The following is a 10,997-nucleotide window of genomic DNA, read 5'->3' on the forward strand; positions in this document are numbered from 1 at the left end:
GGGTCACCGTTAGCAAAAAGGTGGATGAGGAGTTCTGATGGGCAGCTAGCTAACTTCGTTTAATGCATTTAAACAGAGCTGAAGCTGTAGGCTGGCATTACTGATAAACCCAGTTCACCAGTAGCTAATTAAAACCTGATAGAAGGAGGGATAGAACACGACTTTTATGGAGAGGTACTTCATTATGGGTCTCTTAAAGCTGCTGCTGGGATCAGCTGGGAGGGAGAGCACCTGGCTTGTTAGAGCTTTGCTCTTTCCCTTCATCGTGCACCGTGAATTTAAGATGCAGGAAGAACTTGGGAGTGTCCGTGGGTTCTCTTGGTGGAAGACCTGCAGGGATTTCACCCAGCTGTTCTGCTCTGAGGAAGGATCGGATGCACAGAGAAATGGAGCCTCTTCAGGGCCATCCTCACATCAGATCTCTCCTCTTGCTTTGCCACAGAACGGTGGCACAGACAGGTGACTGCATATCTGAGCTGTTTCTCTTCCATAGTGTGTGTGTCCTCTTGTAGTGTGTGGTTCCTTCTTACATCGCTTTGATTCCAGCTTGGCAGCAGAGGGGCATCCTGTAAGAGCAGAAGAGAAGTGCTGTGTGATGTGGGCATGGTGCTGTGCAGCCAGCACCCACTGCAGTGCTGCGTTCCCCTTGCTGCAGGGCAAAGCAGGAGGGAAGGAACCACAGCCATGAACATCGGCTTTGCTGGCAGGCAGGAGCGCGCTGTGGGCTCTTTGCAGCAAGGTTCCTGTTGAGCAAGAAGGCAGTTCAGCTCAGTGTGACCTTGGATGTACCTTAAAGCAAACTCCTTAAACTGAAAAATGCAAAGGAGGTGGAATCTGCTGGAGCGCAGCTTTTCCTCTAGCGCAGACCTGAAACATTCAGTGGCTAAAAATGTGGGCAGGGAATGCCAGGAATCCTCACTTCCATTCCCAGCTCTGCTCTGCTCTCCCCGCTCCATGGCACAGCATCATCTAGCGGCTCCTTAGCTGCCTTAGGAGGATGCTAAGTGGGCCTTGGCTGCAGGTGAGCTGGCTGCTGCTGTGTTCCCATCCCGTAACACCTGCATCTGTCCTCGGTTCCGTCGCTGCTGGGGTGAGACTGGGTGCAGTTGTGGCTCTGATGGTGGGAGGTGAATGGAAAGGTGGTGGCTGTGCTGCCCTGATGTCTGTACGTAATTAAAAAGTGTAGCTGGGAGTGAAAGAACACTTACCTGGATTGAAGATGTCTTTTGGGGGTTTTATAAAACCTCTTCTTGGTGCCAGTGGGTCGGGGCTGGTTTTGATTTTGTTTTTCTTGGGGGGGAGGAAAATGGGGCATGTTGACATTGCATTTGAGAAATGAGCTCAGAAAGGAATCTCAGGAGGTTCGGGAGTGTTTGCTGAGCATCTTGTGTGTCCTGTTTTGTATTCTTTGAGTTGGGAGGTTTGGAAGCATCGCCTTGCAGTTCCACTTTGCCTTCTGAGCTCTGCGCCCGGCGCTGGCAGCATCCCTGAGCAGGGAGCAGAGCCCACAGCGCGGCAGTGGGAGCAATACAGGGAATGCCACTGTGCCACCTAGATGCCACTAAGTGAGAGCAGCTGTCAGCCTGTTCCATTGCCTCTGTAACCTCAAGGCTGCCTGCTCTCACCCAGCTCCTGGCCTCTCTGTTCCTAGGGGATGAGGTTTAAACACTGCAGACACTTCCGACTCATTCAGGGCTCTGGGTCTGGGCTGGGGCTGCACAACTGCAGTGGCAGAGCGCAGTCAGCATCGCTCCAGGTGCTCCTGCTCCGTGCAGATCAGTGCTTTCAGCTGGGGGGTGCCAGTGAGCGGCTGTTGGCTTCAGGTGGGAATGTGGAACTGATGCAGGGAGCAAAGCAAGGAGAGCTGAAAGCAGCCTGACGTCTCCAGTGAATCATCAGCACCGTGTTCTCCATGAATCCCAGATGGATTTGGACATTAAATTCCCATCACCCACTGGCTTTTTCTCGCTGCAGAGTTTTGTTCCTCACCCCTGTGCTTTGTGTTTCTAAGTTTATGACACATTAAGCGAAAATGGTTTGCAAAAACACTTTATGACTGCAAGGGCATTTTGGCAATCTCGCGTTTCTCTTTCTTACTGACTCGGACTCGTTCTTCTTACAACTAAAATTCTGGTTGGGTTTTCCTCGAGGGTCAGCTCTTAGTTGGAGCCTACCAATGACACAGATGTTCTCCTTCCATCCTGCCCAGAGCTGGCTAGCAAGTTTAGCATCAACCTATGCGATTTTCATCTTTCCATTTCCAGGGAGAGCACAGATCTCCGTGCACCTCATGCAACCCAGTGCTGCTTTTGGGGTGAGCTGTGTGCTGGGTGTTGGCTCTACCCAGCTGCACCACGCACAGCAGCTCAGCGCAGGGCTGCCTGTACCCCTGTGTGTGCTGGAGAAGAAAGGTAAAATCATGGAAAGCAAAACAAAGCTGGATGAGAGCTGGACGAGCGTCAGGCTGTAACTCAGTGCCAACCAATAAACACACCATACTGCACACAGCTCTGCTTGCTGCCTGGTCTCTTGTTTTCATGTGCATCTGTGGGGATGGGGGGGAGGGAGCACGGGGAAGAGCCCTCCCTGCTTGCTGCCCCTTGCTGTGTCTGGGATTTGGGGGAGCAAATGCTGAACTGAGTGAGAGCCCTTCAGGTTCCATGCAGAGGGAACTGTGCTGTAGGACTGGGGTGAGCTGTAAGGCCTGGTCTCACATGGACATTTCCAGCCCTGATTTGTGGAGCAGGAATGTTGGCAGCGCTCATAAGCTGCTCGCAGCTGTGCTGCAAAGCCCACAGGTGGAAATGACCTTCTGCTTCTGCTGCAGGGGTGCAGAGCACCAGCAGTGCCCTGTATCCATCCTCACTGACTGTCTGCCCAGCACTCTGCCAGGTGTGGCATCACGCTGCTGGTCCATCCGCAGCCCCAGCTGACGTACAGCACAACGATGGAGCTCCTTTGGGAAGCCAAAGGTGACTCTGGGTGATGTTAATTTTCTGATCTCAAACTCATCACTCACTGCAGACAGGAGTTGCAGAGACGCTGTGAGCACAGTATGGGAGGGGTGAGGGTGGCTGCAGCAGGGAGGAGGGGCTGCTGTGCATTCTGCTGCACCTTTGGGAGCAGAGCAGCCTGTTGGCTCTGCTGCTGCTCTCTGCTGCAGGTCTGCTCACTCTGCTGGTTCCCCTGGTCGCAAAGGATCTGTTTCCCCAAAGTTGGTGGTGATGCTCTCATTCCCGATGTTTCTGGGGGGGCGTTAAGGGTGATTTCCTTGGGGCTGAGCAGCCCCTGTGCTCCCCCAGCCCTCCTGCTTGCTCACTGTCTCCAAGGAACTTTCCTAGAAACTGCAGATCTTATTTTTAGGTGTCAGGCTGGGGGGTGTGGGGGGGAAGCAATGAGCAGGAGGCTCCCATGGCTGCTGATGGGGGAGCGGGGCTGAGGCTGGTTTGGGAAAGACACGAGATGTGTGATTTGGGATGTAGGGGATGCAGAGGATGTATGGGGTATGGTGAGTCCCATGGGGTGAGCTGTGCAGCAGTGTTTTGGAGGTGATGGTTTCCCTTCTCCTGAGCATCCTGTCCAGGTCCATTCCCTCTGTCCCCATTGGAGGGGACCTCTGGGGGCCAAGGGGAGGCAGCAGAGACAGTGGGACCAGTGAGGGCAACACGGCCACCAGCATTGCAAAGGACACTGGATGACTGGGAATGGGGACAATGGGACACTGGGGGAGCCTCGCAGCATGGGGACAAACCAGCCTTGCCCCTTCCCAGTAAAACAAAGGGTTTTGGCATCCCAGAGCAGGGAGTGTCCCTAGGGAGGGCTGGAACCAACCCCCGCCCCAAGCTCCATGCTGTCCCTGTCCCTTCTTGGCCTATTTTTTTTCCTTCCTTTCCCCCTTCTTCCTTTTTTGAATTCTCTTCTGTTTCATCCATATCTCTCATTGCCCCCCCCGGTCTCTGCTGCCCCCTAGCGGCCGTGAAGCTGCACTGCATCGCGTTCAGAGCCACGCCCCCTCCACGAAAAAGCCACGCCTACATGTAAGCCCCGCCCCCAACACAAAAAGCCCCGCCCCGCTGTCACGCGCTGCGCGGGTTCCGGGTGCGGGCGGTGCGCGCAGGTGGGGCGGGGCGGGAGCGCGCGGGGGGGGGGGGGGGGGGGGGGGGGGGGAGGCGCGGGGCGAGCAACGCATGGGAAGCGCTGGGGGTGCGGAGCACGGAGGGGCGCAGAGCTCGGAGGGCCGCATGGGGCGGGGGGGGGGCGGCACCGCGTGCGGGATCTGCAGCGCCGTGTCGTAGCGGGGAGGGCTGTGATGCGGGGTGGCGGTGCGTGGCCGGATTTCTTTGGGGGGGAGCGGCACAGCAGCCCCTGCGTGCTCACCCCCCCCCTCCCCCATCCCCGGCCCGTTCTTACCGTAGGGAGGGCGGACGGGGTGACGGCAACCCACCCGTGTCTCTTCCTGGTGCGTCCTCGTGGCTGAGCGCTGCGTAGCCCCCCCCCGCCCCCACCCCCGGCGCACCCCACGCCGTCATTACCGGGGCCGCCTCGTTCCCTCGTGCCACCCGTCCCCATGTCGGGAGCAGCCGCCACCGCACCGCCGCAGCCATGAGCAACGCGACGGCTCCCAGCGCTCCCGGCGCTGCGGGCGATTCGTTGGTGGGCTCCGTGCTCGGCCCCTTCGTGCTGCTCACCCTGCTGGGCGCCGTCCTGGCTGCGGTGAGTGCGGGCAGACCCCAACCCCAGCCCCGGCTCCGTTCCCGTCCTCGTCTTCCTTCCCAACCTCGTCCCTTTCCCCATCCCCAGTCTCATCCTCAACCCCATTCCTGGCTCCATCCCCAAGTTTAAGTCTGTCCCCGTCCCCAACTTCATCTCCATCCTCAATTCCAACCCTGTCCCCACCCCCATCTGTAACCCCAGCCCTGTCCCAGTTCTCAGCCCTCTCCTACTCTTCAGCCCCAATCCTGTTCCCATCCCCAGGCCCAGCCCTGTCCTAATTCTCAACCCTAACCTGTCCTCAATCTCATCTCCAATCTCAGCACCATCCCTGTCTCCATCCTCGATCCCAACTCTTCCCATCCTCAGTGCCATCCCCAACCCCATCTTCCCCACCCTTAATGCTCTCCCATCCTCAGCCAATCCTTTCCCATCCCTAATCTCATCTCCAATCTCACCAATGTCCCTGTCCCCATCCCCAACACTTTCCCGCTCCTCAACCACAATTCTGTCCCCATCCACAACCCCAGCCCCAACCTTATCCCCAATCTTATCTCCATTCTCAACCCCAATCCCATCCCCAACCCCAACTCTGCCCCCATCCTCAACTCCATCCCCCAACCCCCTCCCATCCCCATCCCCACATCCCCCTCACACCCATCCTGCTCTCCACACAGGTGATGTACGTCCAGAAGAAGCGAAGGTGAGTGACTGGGGGACCCCCATGCCATAAACCCCCGGTTCTGCACCCCATCCGTGCTCAGCCCCATCCCCACCCCAGGTCGGAGCGCCTGCGGCACCGCCTGCTGCCCATGTACAGCTATGACCCTGCTGAGGAGCTGCAGGAGTCCGAGCACGAGCTGCTGGTGGAGGCGGAGGAGCACCAGGTGAGTTTTAGAGCTGTGAGCTTTGTTTTGGGGTGGGAGGCTGCGTTTTGGGGCCATGACCTGCATTTTGGGGTTGGGGGCTGTATTCTGGGGCCACCGGCTGCACTGTGGTGGCTCAAGGCTCTCCATCCCTCCCTGCAGATGGGTCCCACCTGGGGCTCCCGTGGGGGCTGGAGGGCTTGAGGCTGCCCTGGAGCAGGACTGGAACCCACAGCTCCCCCCAGCAGTGGCAGCACAGCACCGGGAGCAGCGCCAGCATCCCCATGAGCACGGATGGTAACGGGGCACCTGCCACCTTCCTGCACATTTTTCTGCTGCTTTTTCTTGAAACCACCCTAAAAAAAATGCACTGAGGATGGGGTGGGGAAATGCACTGGGGCTGTGAGACAGGTGCAGCCCCACGGAGCACCCATGGGCTCCTATTGGCCCTATATGGTGTTTGCGGGGTCAGGACACCCCAAGTTCCTTTGGAGGGGGCAAATAAACGTTTCTCTGTAACAACAATAGCAGTGGTGATGGGCAGGCACCACACGGGGCTCAACCCCAGACCCCATAGGAGGCTCCATCCCAGAGCAGAGCATCAAATGTTTTATTCCATAAAACGTTTTATTCAAGTAACTGCAAATAGGAAACCAGACGGTTGTTAACAGTGGAACAAAAAAATAAACAGTAATAAATCCCCCCTTATTTCCCCACACTGGCAGCACCCTGAACCCGACACCGAACCCCCCCTGGCCCCACTGCAGCCGTGGGGGTGGCACAGGGGGACCCCCAGTGTCCCCATGCCCCCACCCAGGAGCAGCAGTGACTGAACCTTGAAAGTTAACAGTAGAAAAAAAAAATAATGAACGAACGGCTGAACTGGGGAGAATCCCCTCCCCCCTGCAACCCCCAGCGATGCAACCCCCCCCAAAAAAGAGAAAGATGATGATGACCCCAAGCAAAGGATGCCCGGCTGCCCCACACCGGCACAGCAGTGCTCCGTGAGCCAAGAGTGGAACTTAAATATCCAGAGGTAGTTGTGAATGAGAGGACAACCAAAAAAGGATTAAAAAAAAAAACAAAACCAACCAAAACGAAACACAATAATATATATATATATATATATAAAAATAATAAAATAAAAATTAAGCAGAACCGATGGGGAAAGGGGTCACCCCGAACCGGGCACTGCAGGGATGCAGCGAGGGGGAGTGGGGCTGCCCCACTGTGCTGGGGGGAGCGGGGTGGGGGTCCCCCCCCATAGGGCTGTGGGGCTGAGCCCTGCGTTCCAGTGCTGCTGTTGTTGGGGGGTGAGGAAGGAGCGGGGCAGGAGGAGGAGGAGGAGGAGGAGGAGGAGGAGGAGGAGGAAGCCGGGTGCTGCCGGGGGGGGCTGTGCCCCGTCCATCTCCCTCAGTCCTGGGGGGTGATGATGAGGTAGTGGCGGTTCAGGAGGGGTCACTGCTCCTCCTCAGATGACTCCTGGGAAATGTTCACCTCCTCCTCGTCCTGCTGCTGCAAAGCAAAGGAGAAACGTGGCGGGGGGAGGAGAAACCGAGTGGGGAAACTGAGGCACAAGTCACCATGCAGGGTTCTGCCCCTCCATGCGGCTCTGCATGGAGCCCCACGGAGCTGCTCCTGCTTCGACCCCACAGTGTGCAGCACAGCGCAGCCCTGTGTGCGCGGCCCAGTGCCCACAGCTGCGCCCCACGGGGGGGTCGGAGGGGGGCACACGGCGCTGACTCAGCACTGAGTGTGAGCCATGACTCAGCGCTTCCCACGCTTCCTCCCGCTCCATTCATAAAAACGTTCTGCCAGCGCTGCATCCCCATCGCGATGGGGTCACTGCCACCACGTGGGGGGCGGGGGGGGAGACACACAATGACAAAAAGCCCCACGGCTGGGAGGGCAGGGGAAAAGGGCAAGGGGCACTCACCGGTTTTTTGGGTCGGCCTCGAGGTTTCATCCCTGGTGCGACTGAGGATTTCTGAGCGTTCCAGGGGGGGGGAAAAACAAAAACTGAGGTCAGGATGGTGCACCTTCCCCACCCCCCCCTTCCCCCACCACCTCTGGACCTCCCTCCCATCCCTCTGCTGCCAAATCCCATCACCCAATGGCCACGGCCCTGGCCCACGACTCACACAGCAGCGCAGGATGTGAGCTGCATGTTTTGAAGGCAGGTTGCAGGGTGCGTGCATGCAGACACCCCGCAGCCCAGCCCTTCCTCCCCACCCCCTCTTCGGGATGCAGCTGCCATGACTGGGGGGGAAGGGGGGGGGGGGGGAGGTTGTAGGAATGGGGGATCAGCCCAGAAATGCCACTAATTGAGCTCTAATTGCACCCACCCACCTCCCCTGCCTTGGGCGATGGGCTGGTTGTTGATGCCCGGGGGCCGGGGGGGGGGTCGCGTGGGGGTGGGCGCTTCGCTGGGATCCTGGGAGGGAGGGAGGGGGTAAAAAGAGTTGAGGGGGGGCACTGCAGACGGGGTCGGTGCCCCCGGGATGCAGCAGCACTGCGAGCACTGCAATGGGCTCAGCGCTGCTTTGGGGCAGAGCACTGCTGTCCTTCAGTGACCCCCCCCCCTCAGTGTTAATCTCCCAGCTTAACTCCAGCTCCCTTCTCAATCCTCTGCTCAACCTCCCCCCTCCCCCCCCCCATTTGCCAATTTCATCCCATTGGGAAACCCCAAACCTGGCCAGCAAAGAGCTGGGAATTGGCAAACATTGCCTTCATGGGGGGAGGGGAGGGGCTGTGCACAAAGCGTTGTGGGAGGGCTGTGACAACCACAAAGCCCCCCCTCCACCCCCCACCCGCCAGCATCTGATCCCTCTGAGCAGCTTGTGCTAATAGGGCTTTAATTAGCTGGGCTGCAGAAGCAGCTCTAGGGGAGGAGCTGCGGGAGAACCCAGAGCCTTACATGGGGCTGGGGGGGGGGGGCTCTGGGGTGCAGGGATTTGGGGTGCGGGGCAGTTTGGGGGTGATGCATCACCATGCTCCAGGTTGGGGCTGCACCCTGAGCACCCCCCTTCCCCCCCAACTCCATCCCCGTGTGCCAACGTGCCCCCCTCCCTAGCAGCAACGTGACCCCCCCATTCCCCCCCCCCTTTCCCCATACCTCCGGTTTCTTCCTGGGCCGCCCCCGTCCCCTCTTCTCTGCCGCATCTTTCTCCCCTTTGGAGGCCAGCGGCGGGCTGGGCTTGGCGCCGGCGTCGCTCATCCTTCCCTGCGGCTGCGGTGAGGAGGAGCGGGGAGAAAAAAAAAGGGGAGGAAGGTCGGTCAGCTCTCGGCCCCACGGCGGGAGGGAGAGGAGGAGAGAGGGAAGGAGGGAGGGGGGAGGGCGGTGGGGGCCGCGGAAGTGACTCAACAGGGCCGAGGGGGACGAGCGGAGCATCCCTGGGGTCAGCGCGGCCGTGGTGGGGAGGGGAAGGGGAACCCCTGCTGTGGGGTGGGAGGGAGGTGATGGAGAGGCATGGGGGGAAGGGGTGGGGGGAAGGTGATGGTGAGGGATAGAGGGGTGGGGGGGGAGGTGACAGTGAGGGATGAGGTGCTGCATTTTGGAGCTGCGCTGTGCCCCGTAGCGTTACGTGCAGCTCCAAGCCCTGCTGAGGGCTCTGCCAGATCCCTGCATGTGCTGGCAGGATGGGAATTGGGAGAAGCCCCCCCCCTTACCCCCCTCCAATGTTGCTTTGTAACCCTCCAGCCCACCGGTGCAGCTGCACAGTGCCACCGTCCCCAACACAGCATCCGATGCCCCTTCATCCCACCCGGCACCTCCCCACTGCGCACAGAACCCATAGGGCACTGGGGCGGTGGGGGCACAGCAGCCCCTCGGCCCCCATCAGCCCTCGTGCAGGGGATGAAGCCACGAAGCTGTGGGGATGGAGCATGGAGGGCTCCTGGTGTTGCTGTCCTGGGGGTCCCACAGCCTTTTGGGGAGCCCAACCCACAGCTGAGCATCGGTTCCTCTTCCACCCGCGTGGGCTGAGCAGCTCCAGATTTCATCTGGAGTCCTTCAGATCCCACACACAGCACCAGAGACGGCAAACTGGAAAAGCAGGAGGAGCTGCACGGCCCTGGGGGAGGCTGTGGGGGTCCTGGGCTGCGTCCTGCTTCAGTGCAGGAAGGGAAGGGCCGTGCATCCTTGCTGCTCCCACCTGGGATGGGTGCTGCATCCCATAACCCAGCCCTGCTCCTGGGATTGGGGACACCAGGAATCATCCCAGGCTGTCACATCGCTGCGTGCCTTTCCTCGCTCATGGGGAAATCCCACAGAGAAGCGAGTTTCTCCACCTCCTCCATCCCAATAACATTCCTGGGGGTGGAGGAAAAACCTGTAGGGAAAACCTGCTCATCCGGAGCCACAGCACAGCACAGCACAGCCAGCTCCCAGCCCCACGACCACACGGAGACAGGCACAGCCCTGGAAACATTCCCAATGGAGGAGCTGAAGCTTCCTGGCAGGAGGGACACCAAACTTCTCCTACAGCAGCATCCCCACCTCCTGGGGTCCCAAATGCACCCCCAGCACAGCAGAGGGGGCTGTTACCTGGAGCACGGGGGGGTCCTTCTCCCACACACTCCCTTCCATAAGGGCTAGGCACACTTGAGCTAAAAGCACGTGGTTTCCATGGGCCAGCACTGCTGCTTCTGTCCCAGGGAGGGGGGATGCTGGGCCCTATGGGGTCAGAGAGGGATGCTGGGCCCTATGGGGGGGACACCACGGGGCACAACACACGGTGCTCTCACATGGAGCATTCTCAAACCCACGCATCAGCTCTGGAAGCGACTCACGAGTGCAAAACATTGCCCCCCCCCTTCCCCCCACGCCTCGGTTTGCTGGAGGCAGAAACCACGCGGTCACATCAACGCCCTGAAAACACAACTCAGCAGCATCCCAGGGCCCCGCGTCCGGAGAAAACAAACCATCACCCCCATGCTTTAGGTTAAGGAAAGGGAAACATCAGCGGGTGACCAGCGTTTCTCTCCTGGTTTAAGACAGGATCAGAGCAAACGTCTCCTGCTGGCTGTGCTGTACCCCCCACCCCATGCAGCTGGGGGGGGTTTGCAGCCACGCACAACCCTGCAGCAAAGTGCCAACAGCCCCCCATCCCACCCCCAGCCACGCACTGCCTGCTCCACAGCATCGCCCCATTGCTGCGAGGGTCCCAAAGCTCTGCTCTTTGCAGATGGGGATACGGAGGTGCAGCATGGGGCTGGGGTTGTGTGATGGGGCTGCAGGGCCGGGGCTGCACATGGGCGATGCTCCCCAGCACCCACAGAACGGCAGTGGGTGTCTGCAGCTCAGCCCCCCCCACGGCGTGCATCGCAGCCAGAGGGGAGGGAGCAGCAGGGTTGCCATGGAAGGGAGGAAGCAGCTGAGAAAGAAACCTTTCTGCAGAAGGAGGGGGACGTGGGGGGGGG

The 10,997-nt window shown here is 59.5% G+C and overlaps 2 protein-coding genes across 2 annotated transcripts; one reads left to right on the forward strand and one right to left on the reverse strand.

The window, feature by feature from the left end:
• Window positions 1–4,076: 4,076 nt before the first annotated feature.
• Window positions 4,077–6,101, forward strand: SMIM29 (small integral membrane protein 29). The gene is made up of 5 exons (XM_042891045.1): window positions 4,077–4,117; window positions 4,416–4,713; window positions 5,388–5,413; window positions 5,492–5,597; window positions 5,739–6,101. The coding sequence occupies exons 2-5, from the start codon at window positions 4,603–4,605 to the stop codon at window positions 5,778–5,780; spliced, it is 285 nt and encodes a 94-aa protein (XP_042746979.1). The 5' UTR covers window positions 4,077–4,117; window positions 4,416–4,602; the 3' UTR covers window positions 5,781–6,101.
• Window positions 6,102–6,491: 390 nt separating this feature from the next.
• HMGA1 (high mobility group AT-hook 1) lies at window positions 6,492–10,981 on the reverse strand. The gene is made up of 5 exons (XM_042891046.1): window positions 10,123–10,981; window positions 8,692–8,805; window positions 7,918–8,010; window positions 7,513–7,563; window positions 6,492–7,091 (listed from the first exon to the last, which is right to left on the reverse strand). Exons 1-5 carry the CDS (start codon window positions 10,162–10,164, stop codon window positions 7,035–7,037), a joined length of 357 nt encoding a protein of 118 aa, XP_042746980.1. The 5' UTR covers window positions 10,165–10,981; the 3' UTR covers window positions 6,492–7,034.
• Window positions 10,982–10,997: the final 16 nt, after the last annotated feature.

This window comes from Lagopus leucura, unplaced genomic scaffold (assembly GCF_019238085.1).
Source record: "Lagopus leucura isolate 7727_CA_CO unplaced genomic scaffold, USGS_WTPT01 140-18_obj-0_obj, whole genome shotgun sequence".
Classification (NCBI taxonomy): domain Eukaryota; kingdom Metazoa; phylum Chordata; class Aves; order Galliformes; family Phasianidae; genus Lagopus; species Lagopus leucura.

Excerpts from the sequence above, each read along its gene's own strand:
- SMIM29 (XM_042891045.1), top strand. The coding sequence starts at position 4,603 with ATGAGCAACGCGACGGCTCCCAGCGCTCCCGGCGCTGCGGGCGATTCG. Across the intron at positions 4,714-5,387 it reads TGGGCGCCGTCCTGGCTGCG|GTGATGTACGTCCAGAAGAA; the intron begins GTGAGTGCGGGC and ends CTCTCCACACAG. Across the intron at positions 5,598-5,738 it reads TGGAGGCGGAGGAGCACCAG|ATGGGTCCCACCTGGGGCTC; the intron begins GTGAGTTTTAGA and ends CCCTCCCTGCAG.
- HMGA1 (XM_042891046.1), bottom strand. The coding sequence starts at position 10,164 with ATGGAAGGGAGTGTGTGGGAGAAGGACCCCCCCGTGCTCCAG. Across the intron at positions 8,011-8,691 it reads GGCCCAGGAAGAAACCGGAG|GATCCCAGCGAAGCGCCCAC; the intron begins GTATGGGGAAAG and ends CCTCCCTCCCAG. Across the intron at positions 7,564-7,917 it reads AAGGCAGGGGAGGTGGGTGG|AAATCCTCAGTCGCACCAGG; the intron begins GTGCAATTAGAG and ends TGGAACGCTCAG.